We start from the raw sequence: 13,685 nt of genomic DNA on the forward strand, positions 1-13,685 counted from the left end.
GTGCATTTCAGACCAGTGATGCCAATAAGTACAATATAAAAATGTACAAATCTGAATTGCTTGCTTACTACAGATTGTTATAATAATGTGACAAATAAAGCATCTCTGTTGGCACATGAACCCACTTATCTGGATTTGGCCTTTTAGTACATACAATATTTTAAAGAAATTTGCAGTACACACTGCCACTCAGTGTAACATATAATATAACCAACAAGCACTAACTCAATAATCATGTTTGGTTCAGAGACACAGAGATGCCACAAACAGAAGTGTTTTATGAGGTAAGCAGTAAGAAATGTTCCTGAAATTTGGACAGAATGTATCCAGTCCTCCTGGGTCCTGCGACTGCTAGTAGCATTGCAATGCTTTATTTATGCACTATGTAGGATCTTAACTGCATTTGCCTCAAAATGAGTTCTAATTCTGTTTTGGTTTAGCAGCATACAGGCAACAGCTAGATTATTCTTCAGCATACAACTCTGTTAGCTGGCTTATTTATGAGATTTACAGGCTTTTTAAATTAGCATTATGCTATAATTAAAAAAAAAAACCAACAAAAAACTAGTATATCATAACAGATTAAACACACAAAATACTTAGAGTTCCAGAAGATAACCTATAATACCAAATGATGTGTCCCAACTGATGGGAAACCACATCAGGTGGCATACAAGAGTTATATTATAATGCACCTTTCATATATCAATGTGGCTAATAACACAGCTTAAAACTACTATGATAATAAACCCCAGATCAGACAAAGAATCCAGCTTTATAGAATGCATAACAACAAAAAAAACTGACATTACTTGATCTTCTGAAATGTCTGCTGTTTTTAAATTAATGCAACCTAGTTGCAAATCGCGAGACCCATTCAGAATAACGTTCGATGCATTTCCGTTTGCAGTAGAACTATGAGGCACTGTGTACGAACATTAAAACCTGGTCTAGACACGGTTAACTGAAGTATGAGGTATTGTGAAACAGGAACCTTTTTGGAATAGAGCAGTAATCACATTAAGTAAAAATTGATCACATAAAAAATCTACAAAAAAATGATGTCAATAATATAATTTTCTATGAGAAAATTAAAACCTATAACATGGCAGTATATGACATTGTATAACAAAAAAAAAAAACTGATCCACAAAATAGCAGCAAAACACAATGACAAAGATACAGAAAAGCAATGTTAATTTTTTTTTTCAAACCATGCTGGGAATTTATCCATAGCAGCTCAATAAAAATGGAGCATCCACTCCTTTTCTTTTCTTTTTCTTTTTTTTTTTTAATTTTTAATTTTTTTTCTTTTTTCTTTTTTTTGTTGTTTTTTTGTTGTTTTGTTTTTTTACAATCAACACCTTAGCGGCAGTTTTCTCACATACATTTCACCATCACATTCTCCTCGAGCATCAACTTCAACAGCTATGTCCACGTCCCTTCAGCTACTTTCTAAAATAATAATAAAAAGATACATAGCCAAGATGTGCAAATTTTCTATTTGTAGCTAAATAAAAAAATGGGGCATATACTGGAATAAGAACTTCTTTCAAGTACTCCAATTTTCATATCTATTAACTATGGCGTTTTTTTCATGGTTAGACTGCTTTTGAAAATGTATAGGAAGGGGCCAAATAGACTGCTTTGTTTTGGGTTTGTTCTCTGAAGCGTGTCCTTTTTTCTTTAATAAGCTGTGTTAAAACTGCAACATCAAGGGTAGAAAGATTTTTTTTTAAAAAGGGGCGATTGCATTATTTTACAAATCATACTGGCCTTACGAACATCCTCTGCAATAAATATTCTTTTTAGCCTTAACTATAAATTATATATTTTAGTGTTTAAAAACCTTCAGTTGTAAAACATCTAGCGACAATCCTTAAACTATGTGTCCTATATGTGAACCTTTAAGGCCCCTAATTTATAAAGATGAGTTGGCACCAAAGGATTCTAAACTTCAACTTTTCTATAGAAAAGGATAGGAAGATATCCTGGCAATTTGTGAATGCAATTTCTCTCACTGGAACACAACCTTCGGAAAAAAAAAATCACCTCTCCTCTAACACCATAGTTAAATGCACTTGCTTTGCAATTCCAAGTTTGCGAACAAGCACTTATATATTTCCAAACCATTCCATTAAAAAAAAATTCCCACACAATAAAAGAATGTATTTCCTATATCTAATGGACTGAAAGTGCTTTGAATGGAATGGTTTTAGAATATTACAAACAAACAAAAAAAAAAAAGACTGAACTGTGGATTGAACCTGACCATAATTAGGCTGAATATCTGTGGGGTCAGACCAGCATTTTTACACAGGTAACTACAAAAATATGAAGATTACAAAAATATAATATATTATGTCACTATTTCGGTTTCTCTTTATAATAGAGTATCGTATGAGTAGTACATTGGCCTTCCCCAACAATGCTAAGCTGGAACCCTACAAATGCCTTATGCACAGGCAATCCACAGGCACAAAAAAAGATTAACATATAATAATGCTGCATACTAACATACACTAACTTATGGGTTATGTTAACCATTTATAAGGTGAAGAGGATAAAAAAAACCTAAGGAAATAAAATAAACATTTACAGATGAATTATAAAGTGACTAAATGCATAAGCAAGCAAGATACAGAAAAGCCTAGAACTGCGTTAAAGCTATGCTTTTTAAAGAAAAAAAAAAGAATATTTCATTTACTATCTAAAAAAAAAACCCTCTTCTACTTTAAAAATGGTTGGTTGGTTTGTTTTATATGTAAGAAATCAAATCTAATACCTCCCCTGGAGACATTTTGTGTGTTAATGCCTATTTTTACAACATACAGACAAGAACACTTTAATATAAAAACTAGTTGATTATTATTGTATAAAATCCTCTATTTTTGTAGCACAAACCCCTGGGGGTAATGCAAATACTATTTTTTTCTTTTTTTAAGACAGTTTTTGGGGTATTTTTTGTTTATTTGTTTGTTTGAAGTCACAGATGGAAGGGAGACAGAGCAAGAAAAAATATAACAAGACTGGTTTTCCCTTCTGGTATAAAAATGTCCTGGAGAAAAGGGTTTCTGGGGGGGAGATCCTGATGCTGATTCCTTCTCAGATGCCCTTTCTTTGTCTGCTTTTCTCGCCAAGCAAACCCATTAGAAGAAGTCCTCTTAAATGTTCACATCTCGCACATCAGTGGGTGTGCAGGAAAGGTCTGCTTCATCCTCTACAGTCTTTGTTTCTGAAGATACGTTGTGCTGCTGTGCCTGACGTAGACTGGATTCAAGGAGGGATTCAATCTGTTCTTGGCAGGCTCGTAAACAATCCTAGAGAAGATTAAATGGAAGGAGAAAAAGACCCAGAGTCCTTTAGAAAAATAGTAAGATCACAGACCAAATACCATTTCTTGAAAAAGCAAGAGAAATACAATCAAGTTATCTGGGAGGGCAGCAGACTGAAAGGAGTGTGGGAAGACCAAGAGAAACACCGGACAGTGACGAGTTGGATGAGCTACCCCATTTTCTGCAGGATGCTAGCCTGGATCCAGACTTCAGCAACTAACTCTTGCCATCTTCTAATTAACAGCCTAGGTGAGCATCTCCATACGTGGTCCTCTGGTCAAACCACGACTGCTGTTTTGTTCTTAGTCTCAGCCCATAGGTCTACAACTGAACGTGACGGACGCTCCGCTACAGTGACACATGTAGTAACTAAGCCGGGCAGGACCTTCACACAGTAAGATGTTGTATCTTGCACTACTACTTTTCTCCCTGTGCCATTAAACACTTCAGCAGTTCTGTAGAAGTCCATTCATACTATCTTTTACCTCACTGTCCTTTACATGTTTTGAAAAAATAGGAACAGTCTGACTGGACAGCAGTGTGAATCAATCAAAATTAAATGAGTGGAGATGCAAAGACATGAAACTGGGCTGGCGGCAGAGCTGGTCGACGATTTCTACTTGTACCACAGAAACACTTTGGCAGAACAGTCTGCTAGAAATGACAGTCATAAACAGTGATTTTTTCCCAGGCTGAGTTCTGGTAATATGAAGTTCTTAGATAGAAGTGTCATAAATATATTTAGGTATACGTGCCCAAAGTTGCCTGCCAACTGCTGCTATGTCCAGCAGTGGGCAGCTCAAGTTAGCTAACTGATTTCTATACTCAGAAAGCATCTGAACAGAAAAATGTACCAGACTGCAGACCCCAAAATGGAGAGATCTGTCAGAAGCACCACTGAACAACTTCGTAACCGTGCATTACAAAGTGCTGCCAAGCTTTCAGTTTGCTACCGCATTCACCTTGAAATCACAGTCAGGGTGAGTTCTCTTTCCCTTGCTTCAAAAGCATTTTCTCAGAGCTGAATGCGCACACGATCGTCCTGAGCGTTCAGGAAGGTGCAAGGGCCTCGCCGCTTGCACAGACTATGGCATAAATTAAAAGCATAAAGCACCAAGCAGGATCACGGCTCCTGTGGGGACTTCCCCCAGGCATTAAACCATACCATGAGTAGATATATCCAATTCTACTTATCAATCTACAGCAATTAGAACTGGAGAAGGCCTGTTCAACCTGTCCAACTTTCTGCAAGTTATGGTCGTGTTCTTCAGAGCCATGTATGTCCACTGCACTGACACAGAAATGGTGCCTTAAATAGGCAAAACAATCACACGACATTTTGCCAAAATTCCTCCAGTGTGCTGTTTACTCATAGCTTTATAACAAACACCGTAAGCTTTTTCCCAACATATTTAACTCTGTGTATTAAGGACTTTGAAGTTTCCTTTCAGTATTGCCTTTTCTGATTTAACCTATGACATGTGTTAGCCCTTGCGGTGAACCCAGTCTTCCATGATAAATTGCCGTCAAAAGTGTTAGGATGTGCATGACTGAGAATGAATGTTGTTTTCCTGAGAGGGTGACCTGCCTGCTGTTTTCTTTATTTCCCAGTTTCAATTCTGCCTTCATTCAGAGGCTTCTTGTGTGATCTACCAGCTTTTCACTGATTCCACTACCACAAGAATCTCCTCTGCCACCAATAAGGGCACATGGCGTTTGGGGTAAAATAAGATTAGAAACCCAAGCAAACAATTCTCTGCAAGTCCTTTCTGAGAGAGAGGGAGGTTAATCCTACCTCTAAGCAGATCAGACCATCAGTTACAGCTCACTGAAAACACATAACCTATGACCTTTTCTGGTTTAAACCCTAGTGTAATATTTCCTCTTGACAGAGACACACAGCGTTTTAAATGACAAAAAGAAACGCCTCATATCCTAAAGTCATCATGCCTTTGGCTCCTACATACCTCTGGCCTTCACAATAAGATCTCTATGAAGTCCTTTCACCCCTTCTCAAGATATGACGGATCAAGCCTGACTGTCAGGCTTCTACTGGCATGTCCTGTACCATGCACCTCAGTCACACTTGGAATTAGATGTATTAAAGAGTAGTACATGGATACAGGTTTAGGGATTTTTGGTTTTACAAATCCAGGCACTTTTGAGGATAATTCTGTTTTAACAAGGTAGCATGTTCAGTGTTCCAAACGGAAAGCCAATTTATTTTCAGAGCAAAATGAACATTGCTGGCTTTTTTCTTTTTTTTGGGGGGGTGGTGGGTGGGATATGTTTTGGTGGGGTTTTTGTGCCCTTTTTTTTTTTTAATCCTAACCATTTGCATATAGCGTGTTTGAGCTCTGAAAACTAAAACCATTCAAAAGAATTTCTACAAATACCTTTTCTTCTCCCTCTGGAGTCCAGTCATGAATAATTACATAGGACTATGTAATTTAAAGGTAATTTTTGACCACAGAATTTTTTTCCTGTGAGATTCTGAGAGTACAGCATGTTGTAACTGTATTTTTTAAAAACATAATCTTTACCATTTATCATGAACAGACTATGTCTTAAGCTGCAGCTGAATATGTTTTAGGCATTTTTGTTCATTTCTTATTCAGATGACTATTAGATTAATAGTTTGTCTGCAGGAATGTATTAGAGCTAGAAAAATAACTGCAAAATATAAAATTCACTGTGAACAACCTCACCAAAGCTTTTTTCATTCTCAGTACTTCTGAACACTGAAACGTACAAATACAAAACTTGTGCATTACTCTGATAACTTCTCCCAACAACTTTTCTGCTTCACTACCCAAATTTTCAATGCCCACAGTTTGTTCAAGGTCACAAACCCTTCCTGGATTAATTAAGCTCCTCAGTGAAAAAAAAAAAATAAAAATAAAGACTTGCTAGCTTAACTGATGTGGTCAAATACCTTTAACACACACAGTAGACATGATCAGACTCCAGGGTCAGATACTAAAGGAAACAAACAACAACAAAAAAGAAACTGCTTGGAAATCCTTTGTTACAGCCTGACCCGTTCTGGATAACAAGCACATGTTTCAAGGTGCCTCTGAGTAGAGGCAGGCGGGAGACGAATTCCAATGTACTAACAGACAGCATGGAAACCCAATCTAATCTAGTTTAGCAAATTTCTGGCCTGGAAATGAATGTCAGGTAAAATTCAATCTGTTTGGGTGATGGGGTCAAGAATAGAATGATGGAAGACAGCCCAAGACTTCTAATTGTGATTATCTGACTTCTAATTACCCCTGATCAAAGGCAAAATGGGAAATTGGACTCCTACCAACGTAAACATGAACCATAAAGGAATTCCGATCAGGTGATACTCATTTTACTTTAGATTCAGCTTTCTTTGAGACTAAAGGTAAAAAAGTGTAATTATATAACCTGAAATCCAACAGACCAGCTGCTCTAGCTAATAGATAATCAGGGAGAATGTTAGCCATGTTATAATGCATGCTCTTAATATTTCAAGACAATCCAATATAAAGCGTATTCATTTGTGCGGTCTGACAAGGGGAACCATCGCTGTGGAGTAACAAACTTCATATACTTGCTAGTGAAATAAGATAATAGGAATAGCATTCGATACTATGGATTACATAGGCATATCTTACGGGAAGTTCCCTATGCAGGGGAATCATGCTATGCGTGAAACCAAGCAGTCTTCTCTACTCAAAGCAATAGTAGTGAAAGAGGCTGTTTCCTTATTCAATTACAAACACAACAGTGCGTGTATGTATATATATATACACACACACACACATATAAATTTATGATGCTTATTTTCTGTAGCAACCTATACCAAAACCTTACTTGTAACTCTTGCTGCTCTAACACATAAATATATTTAGCAATGAAAGCCGGAGGGAAGTTCCTTCCTTTTAAAGCTGTTAACTTTTGAGTGCAGGTCATACAAATTGTGGCCTTGCAATGACTCTGGACAATAAAAAAGAAATAAGCAAGAACTGTCCTTCTTGCTAGAACTGCTTTCTTTTCTTTTAAAAGAGCTCTGTCATCAACTAAGTCAAGTCACGTAAGGACATGCTGTTGTTCTCCAAGATGTGAGAGAATCTACTTCCAATGCTCTGTATCAGGAATGATTAAATAATGTTGTTTGAATCAGATACTGTCAGAATAGATAGCGAGCCTAGTATTTTTCCTCAGTACCTGCTTCAAAGATCTCACACTGGATAGTGGCCAACCATACACTGAAATATCTACATTGTTCACAAACTGGCTAAAAGCATTACACGTACATACCAAACTGAGCAGCATTTTATTTCAGCATTTGAAGTTCGTATAGTATTTAACATTTCAGCACTGGATCCGTATTACTTTAGCTGCAGTGATATAAATGGCAAAAATAACACGCTCAATACTGAGGCATTGTTAAGGTGATCAAAATAGTAAGTGGGGGTATCATATTTGTCAGCAATTGTTTCACATAGTCTATCAAAAGTAAAATACTCTTTTTGTGAATAATTAATTATGATGCACTCATCTTTCCAGAAATCACTCACTCCTGTCAACAAAGCCCAATTATAGAAACCTAGTTTTGCAGCATCTGGACTAGTACAGTTCTCTATGTATTTAAATTATTAACATGTAAAATAATTTAACAGCATCTCAAAGATTCTGCCGCTAACCACAGAGTTGTCTTTATTTGACTCATTGTCCAGCGCTTGGAGACCTCACAAGAACCTTTTTAAAGCATCTATTTATTGGTCTTCCACATTGTTACAAAACAAAGCTCAACTCTGCCCCAACTTCACACACCATTATGACATGGATCATTGACTTTAGGTCTTCCTTGTAGGCTCCCTTCCTGGCCCATTCACTCATGAAAGGTTTATTGCTCACTAGTTACTGATGTGCATCTCCTGGAAGCTGCAGGGCAAAATGAGAGTCCTGTGAGGACCATCTACCTTGTCAGAAAGTCGTGGGACAAGCATTTGTTCCGAAAAGGAATTCAATACCAGCTACTGTGCAGGTCTAGCACGTAATAAACCAAATTAGATCATTAGAACTCTTTTAAGAAGGGCTTTTTCACACCACTTGGCACAATAAAAGGCCTCAAGAATGGTCAAAGATAAGGTCAGAGATACCACGAGGTCTCAGTAACTATTTCCTCGTCTTATTTTCAAAGTTTTGTTTTACACAGACTCCTGGTTTAATTACCTACAACGAAACACAGCCTCTGCAATGTCCTAAATCGATGCAGGGTTTCCTTTGCTTTGTCAGATATGCCTCTCTTAACAAACATTAGAGCTGGATGTGGCATTCCTATCGGTGAACTGCAGCAGCGTAATCACAGATTATTAACGGATATAATGACAGCTAAATAACTAGGATGGACACAAGAGAACACGTTCAAAAACTCCACTCTGAGGTTTTGACTTTTATCAAGATTTACTGTCAGATTAGCTACTATGCAGTAAGCAGGCATTCATTCTTAAAACTCTAAGGCAGGAGATCAACCGAGAGAAAGAGTCACTTACCGGATCACATTTGATAACTTGTGATAGGAAATGTGTGAGGCATTGATAGGAGAGGAAAGTGTTAGTGTTCCCCAGATGCAGGCCTTGCACAGCTGCTACCACACTGCCAGCTGCGATCATGGAAGGTGGGTTTGAAATAAATTTAATATCTGTATGAAGAAAGAAGAGAGAGAAAAAAAAAAAAAAAAAAAAAACTGAAATGATTGCTTTAGGAGAAGCCTGCCCATACACATACACTCTTCTACCAGCATGGCTTCAGCTGCCAACCATTGCATCCGAAAAGGTAGGGAAAATTGTGAGCAGAAAGGTGCCTCCTGCTCTAAACTGCTACAGGTCCAAACCTGTAAACACTTATCCACATGAGCAACTGTACTTCAGAGAGTAGCCCTTCCTAGCACTAAGCCTGGGAGGCCATTCATCACTTCGAGGTATTTTTATCATAAGCAGGGCCCCCACGCTTCAAACGTTAAAATACTTTGCTCATGTGAATAATGCCACTGGGGTCAATGGCACTATACATCTGAGAAAACCTGTTCGCATTCTTAAGTGTTTCGCATGATCAGATCCTAGGTGCACTCTAACAAGGAGTCCTCGGGCCCCTTAAAGCAGAAACCTTTGCACTGACATTCAAAGGAATATAGCTTTAATGAACAACAACATCAACAAAAAGAAAGAAAGAGAAAGACTGCTTAACCCTGTCAGGAGGCAGATAATCCATATTTAAATTAAGGTTTCATCTTAAAAATGCTTTGTCTCAACCTAGTCTCTTGTCAGTGGCTGCCATCCATCCTGGCAACAGGGATTTAATGTAAATGTGGCATAACTAAGTGACGGGGGTCCCAAGAATTGGCGGACAATCAGTTACATTCTGATGTGACACCATGCTGACAAGAGGCTGGGCCCCCTTCCAGACTGCATTGCTGTAGGTCTCTCCACAAAGCCACTCCCATGATTCCTTAAGGGGCTATCTCTGCCATTTAGCATGTTTTTGGTTTGGTTTTTGTTTTGTTGGGTTTTTTAATAAGAATAATCCACATTTTAATGCTAAGACTCTTTCTGCTGAACAGGAATGCGTTTGATCTGTGGCAGCATACACCTTGGAGGAAAACTGGAAACAAAGGAAGTAAGTGGCACAAGTAAATGTCCAATTTTGTGAGGAAGAAAGGGAAATGCCACATAATACACAAGAACCTGAGATACATTCCTTCAGCTTTTATCAGAATACAACTTCCTCTGGGTTGAAAAAATATAAACCATCTGTCAAACCCTTGAATGAAATCAAAGGAATGGACAGCTTAGAGGGCTCAGTGGAACAGTTTAAGTATTAAATCATGCATCTCCTTTATTATGATAAAATAACTTTTGTGTAAATGTTTTAGCAGTGAAACTAAAGACTTCGGGACTCTATGAAAGAAAGTCCTCTCTCTGAATCTATTCATATACCTCTGACGCTCCATTGTAGCCCTGACCAATACCCACCTTCAAAGGGGCATTTCACCCAGCATTCTACGGACCTTCAAAATTAAACTGATACGATGAATTGTGGCCAAACTTTTGTGATGCGCTGCCACCGAAAAGGCAAGCTTGATCTAAAGTCATCTCGGTTATGTTACCGTGCTTCAAATAAATTTAGTTTAGCCCCTTTTCAGAATCTGCAGATTCAAGTACACCCACCTTCTAGCAAGCTTCTGTCATTCCCCAAAGTCAGAGTAGTCCAGGCTGCTTATTGACACTATATGCATTCCAAAGCCAGTCCCCTAACTGAAATACTGACGCACCGTTGCAGGTAGACTTCAGAAATGAGGGATTTCAGTAGGCAAGTGTGAATTCCACCAAGACTGGGTTGCTCACAGGGGGTACGGTGGCAGCGCGTTCGTGACACTATTTACCGAGCTCCACAAACAGAACATGACCAAAATGTTTCAGTTTAATGAGCCTGTCCTGACAGGATCACGTTTGGGATTAATATTTGCGTTCTTCTTTTAAACGGAGCAGTAAACAAGAACATGAATTCATAGTCGCACCCTCATTCTTTCCAAGGTGGAAAAGTGATAATGAAGTTTAAATGACCAGTTTGTGTCTGTCCCTATAACCACTCCAGACAAGCAGCATGGACTGCCTTTTTGTTGCAACTCAACAAGGAATTATTTGTGGCAGAGGCCACTAATTTCAGCATATTAATCAGGGGGCCCCTCTCGCCTGTAATTGGATGCCCCCAAGTGAAGAGTGTGGCATCATTGTCAGCCTCCATCGCCTCATCTTGCGCTATTGAGCGCTCAGGAACAAGGGGGCTTCGGTGAGATGAATTAGACCTGACACAGCCACAATGGGGTAGGGGGCCCCATCAATTGAAGCACACATCCCCAGTAGCCTATCTGAGACTTCATCCAAAAAGAATAAACAACTTCAGCGTTGTTAAAAAGAGAGAGAGAGAGAGAGAGAGGAGGGGGAGGAGAGAGAAGAATGCCAGCCACCCTGAAGGGAGGACAAAGCAGGCATATAGGCGCTGCAGCGCTTTAAAAAAAATTCCTAACAAGGCGAGTCACCCCTTTTCCTTTTTAAATGGAGCAGCAATTCCATCCGTCTGGAGAGCTGGGGGCTATGAATGAAAATCTTTTCATTGAGGCAAATCAAAACTGCGAACATAAATCACTTGCTGCAAGATGCAACAGGTTCCAACTGGTCACATACCTTGAGACTTCCAATTTTATAAAGGCCAGAGAATAGGAGAATTGTAACACGCTTGTTTCAAAGGGGGATCTTTCTTTCTCCATCCGAGAGGAGGAAAGCAACAACAATAATAATAGCAATAATAATAATATAAAAGGAGCCTGGTATGTTTTGATAACCAGAGGAACATAATGAAATGCTGAAGCTCCAATATTTGTTGCTATTCATTGTTATGCTTGTATAGAGCTGCAGTTCTCCCTCAACACTGGTCTTAACTTGGGCCAAAAGAGGCCTGCTTCCTTTTGAGCTCTCCCTGCCTTGCTCGGCCATGCCAAAGCCCCATTCATTAAGCTCAATTATGTGTTAACTTCAAACAACCCCTGGTAATTTTTTTTTTTTTTTCTTTTTCTCCTGAACCTACCACAGCACAAAGACGTCCTTTGGTGAAAATGGATTTTTCGAAACTAAACCAAATCAAACAAATCCACTTCTACTAGCCAGGCAACTGAAGAGGGAGCTTAGAAGGAATTCCCCTCAACTTCACCTTGCAGCGTAACCTTCTCTTTCTGGAGCAAACTCATACGCACTCATCTACAAACACTTCTACAGCCTTCACCTTGTTAAGCCAACTGGCGGAGGTTTTACTTTCTAAGCAAGGCCTATTTTGCCGTCTCTTCTTAGGAGACCCTCCTTCACGGTAGAGGACACAGGCTGTACTTCAAGCAAAGGATATACTGCACTTGCCCCCGTGGCCACTTAAGCGAGTGTCAGTATTTCCAGTGGACTTTGGATTGGGCCCCACAGCATCCAGGCAGCACAACGCATTTGCAGTCCATCTAGGTTCATTTTGGCAAGGGGAAATACAACACAACCGGGCAACAGCAAAGCAAAGTCCAGATGCTACTTAAGCCACATGTGATCTTCACTAGCCAACAAAGGAGTCATGAGGAAAGCAAGAGGTAGAGAAAATCCTGACATCCAAAAATAACAATAAAAATACAGAGCCTAGTGGCAGCCTTCCTGAGCGCTCTTTCCCCAGGCAATATTCCCAGCTTCAATAGGGAGCTGTAGAGGGCCCCAATTCTGGTGAGCTCAGCACTGTTTTTTTTAAAAGCTAAGTAAAACTCCCAGAACATGGTTCTCATTTACTGATCCATTCTCCAGCTGTGGTGTGTAGCAGTGTTAAATAAAGGCTCTGGATGTGCTTCCTAAAAGAAACATAACAACACCGACAGTAGATCAAAGTACTGGACTCTTAGCAAGTCTCCAACCTTTGAACTACTCTTGTTTTCATCCCTGTCATTGCCAACACAACAACCTAGGTTAAACATCCCCATATCCAAAGGGGAGGCCGGGTAGCTGTTCTTTTTAGCTAGCAGCCGAGGAAGCTTCCAACTTAGCAACTCTCGCCTTCGAAGTCACAGCAGCCTTATCTGGTAGAATGTGGCATGAAGAGTTATGTCTGATTTTCCCAAAATGTTGCTGCAGGTAGTTTGAAGGCTGGCTGAAGGTTGTAGCGCTCTGAACACCGAGCATTATTCCAGGCAATCTAACTTACGAACTGCCCGTTATGCTGATGTTAGGCCCGAGATGAAGCGTGATGCCAGTGTTTATAAATTTCTCTTTCATGGCTCAGTCGTTCCATCTTTAGGCCTCGCAGTAGGGCCGATTCTGTGAAATAAAATTTTTCTTCCGAGCGCCTGCAATCTTTCTTCAATCTTTTTATACCAAATCCATCTCTGGAAAATAAACTACACAACATTAATTTGTGCCACTGGCCACACACATCCCAGCGAGGTTTTCGAGTGTGGATACCTCTTTCTCAAGTCCACATGCAGGCCTGACCTCTTTTTTTAGCACAACTGCTACCGAATATTACCGTTTACTAAAGTGCTGTATCTCCTTTACACTAAGTTTTTATCAGTGTCAACAGAGCATCTGGCATTCCTCTTTACGTGCTACTGCAAAAGCACATTTGCTTTGGCCGCTTTTTCTTCCTTCTTCTTTTGCCATTCCTGGATTGGTCTCGCCATGCTAAAAGAAAACGCGCTGAACACGTTTTGTTTAAACAGAGTATCTTCCCTCTAGAATTTCTTTTGTCCCTGCTCCTCCACTCTGTCCTGTGGGAACAGCGAGATGTGGAGAACAGACA

The 13,685-nt window shown here is 39.4% G+C and overlaps 2 protein-coding genes across 5 annotated transcripts in view; one reads left to right on the forward strand and one right to left on the reverse strand.

The window, feature by feature from the left end:
• ORAOV1 (oral cancer overexpressed 1) overlaps positions 1-13,103 on the forward strand; it is a 32,049-nt gene extending 18,946 nt beyond the window's left edge. Inside the window, exons 5-6 of one of the 4 annotated variants that reach the window (XM_010563691.1) lie at positions 9,931-9,986; positions 11,960-13,103. In XM_010563691.1, coding sequence (XP_010561993.1) covers positions 9,931-9,942 — 12 coding nt within the window. In that variant the 3' untranslated portion in view covers positions 9,943-9,986; positions 11,960-13,103. Of the gene's footprint in view, positions 1-3,141; positions 3,223-3,306; positions 5,572-9,930; positions 9,987-11,959 lie in introns of those variants that run through there. The other 3 variants (XR_774134.1, XM_010563689.1, XM_010563692.1) reach the window with 3 other exon arrangements.
• CCND1 (cyclin D1) overlaps positions 1,309-13,685 on the reverse strand; it is a 15,898-nt gene continuing 3,521 nt past the window's right edge. The window contains exons 4-5 of the mRNA XM_010563687.1: positions 8,864-9,012; positions 1,309-3,320 (exon numbers count right to left, since the gene is read on the reverse strand). Coding sequence (XP_010561989.1) covers positions 3,165-3,320; positions 8,864-9,012 — 305 coding nt within the window. The 3' untranslated portion in view covers positions 1,309-3,164. The remainder of the gene's footprint in view (positions 3,321-8,863; positions 9,013-13,685) is intronic.

This window comes from Haliaeetus leucocephalus, unplaced genomic scaffold (assembly GCF_000737465.1).
Source record: "Haliaeetus leucocephalus isolate CR32 unplaced genomic scaffold, Haliaeetus_leucocephalus-4.0 Scaffold173, whole genome shotgun sequence".
In the NCBI taxonomy this organism is placed as follows: domain Eukaryota; kingdom Metazoa; phylum Chordata; class Aves; order Accipitriformes; family Accipitridae; genus Haliaeetus; species Haliaeetus leucocephalus.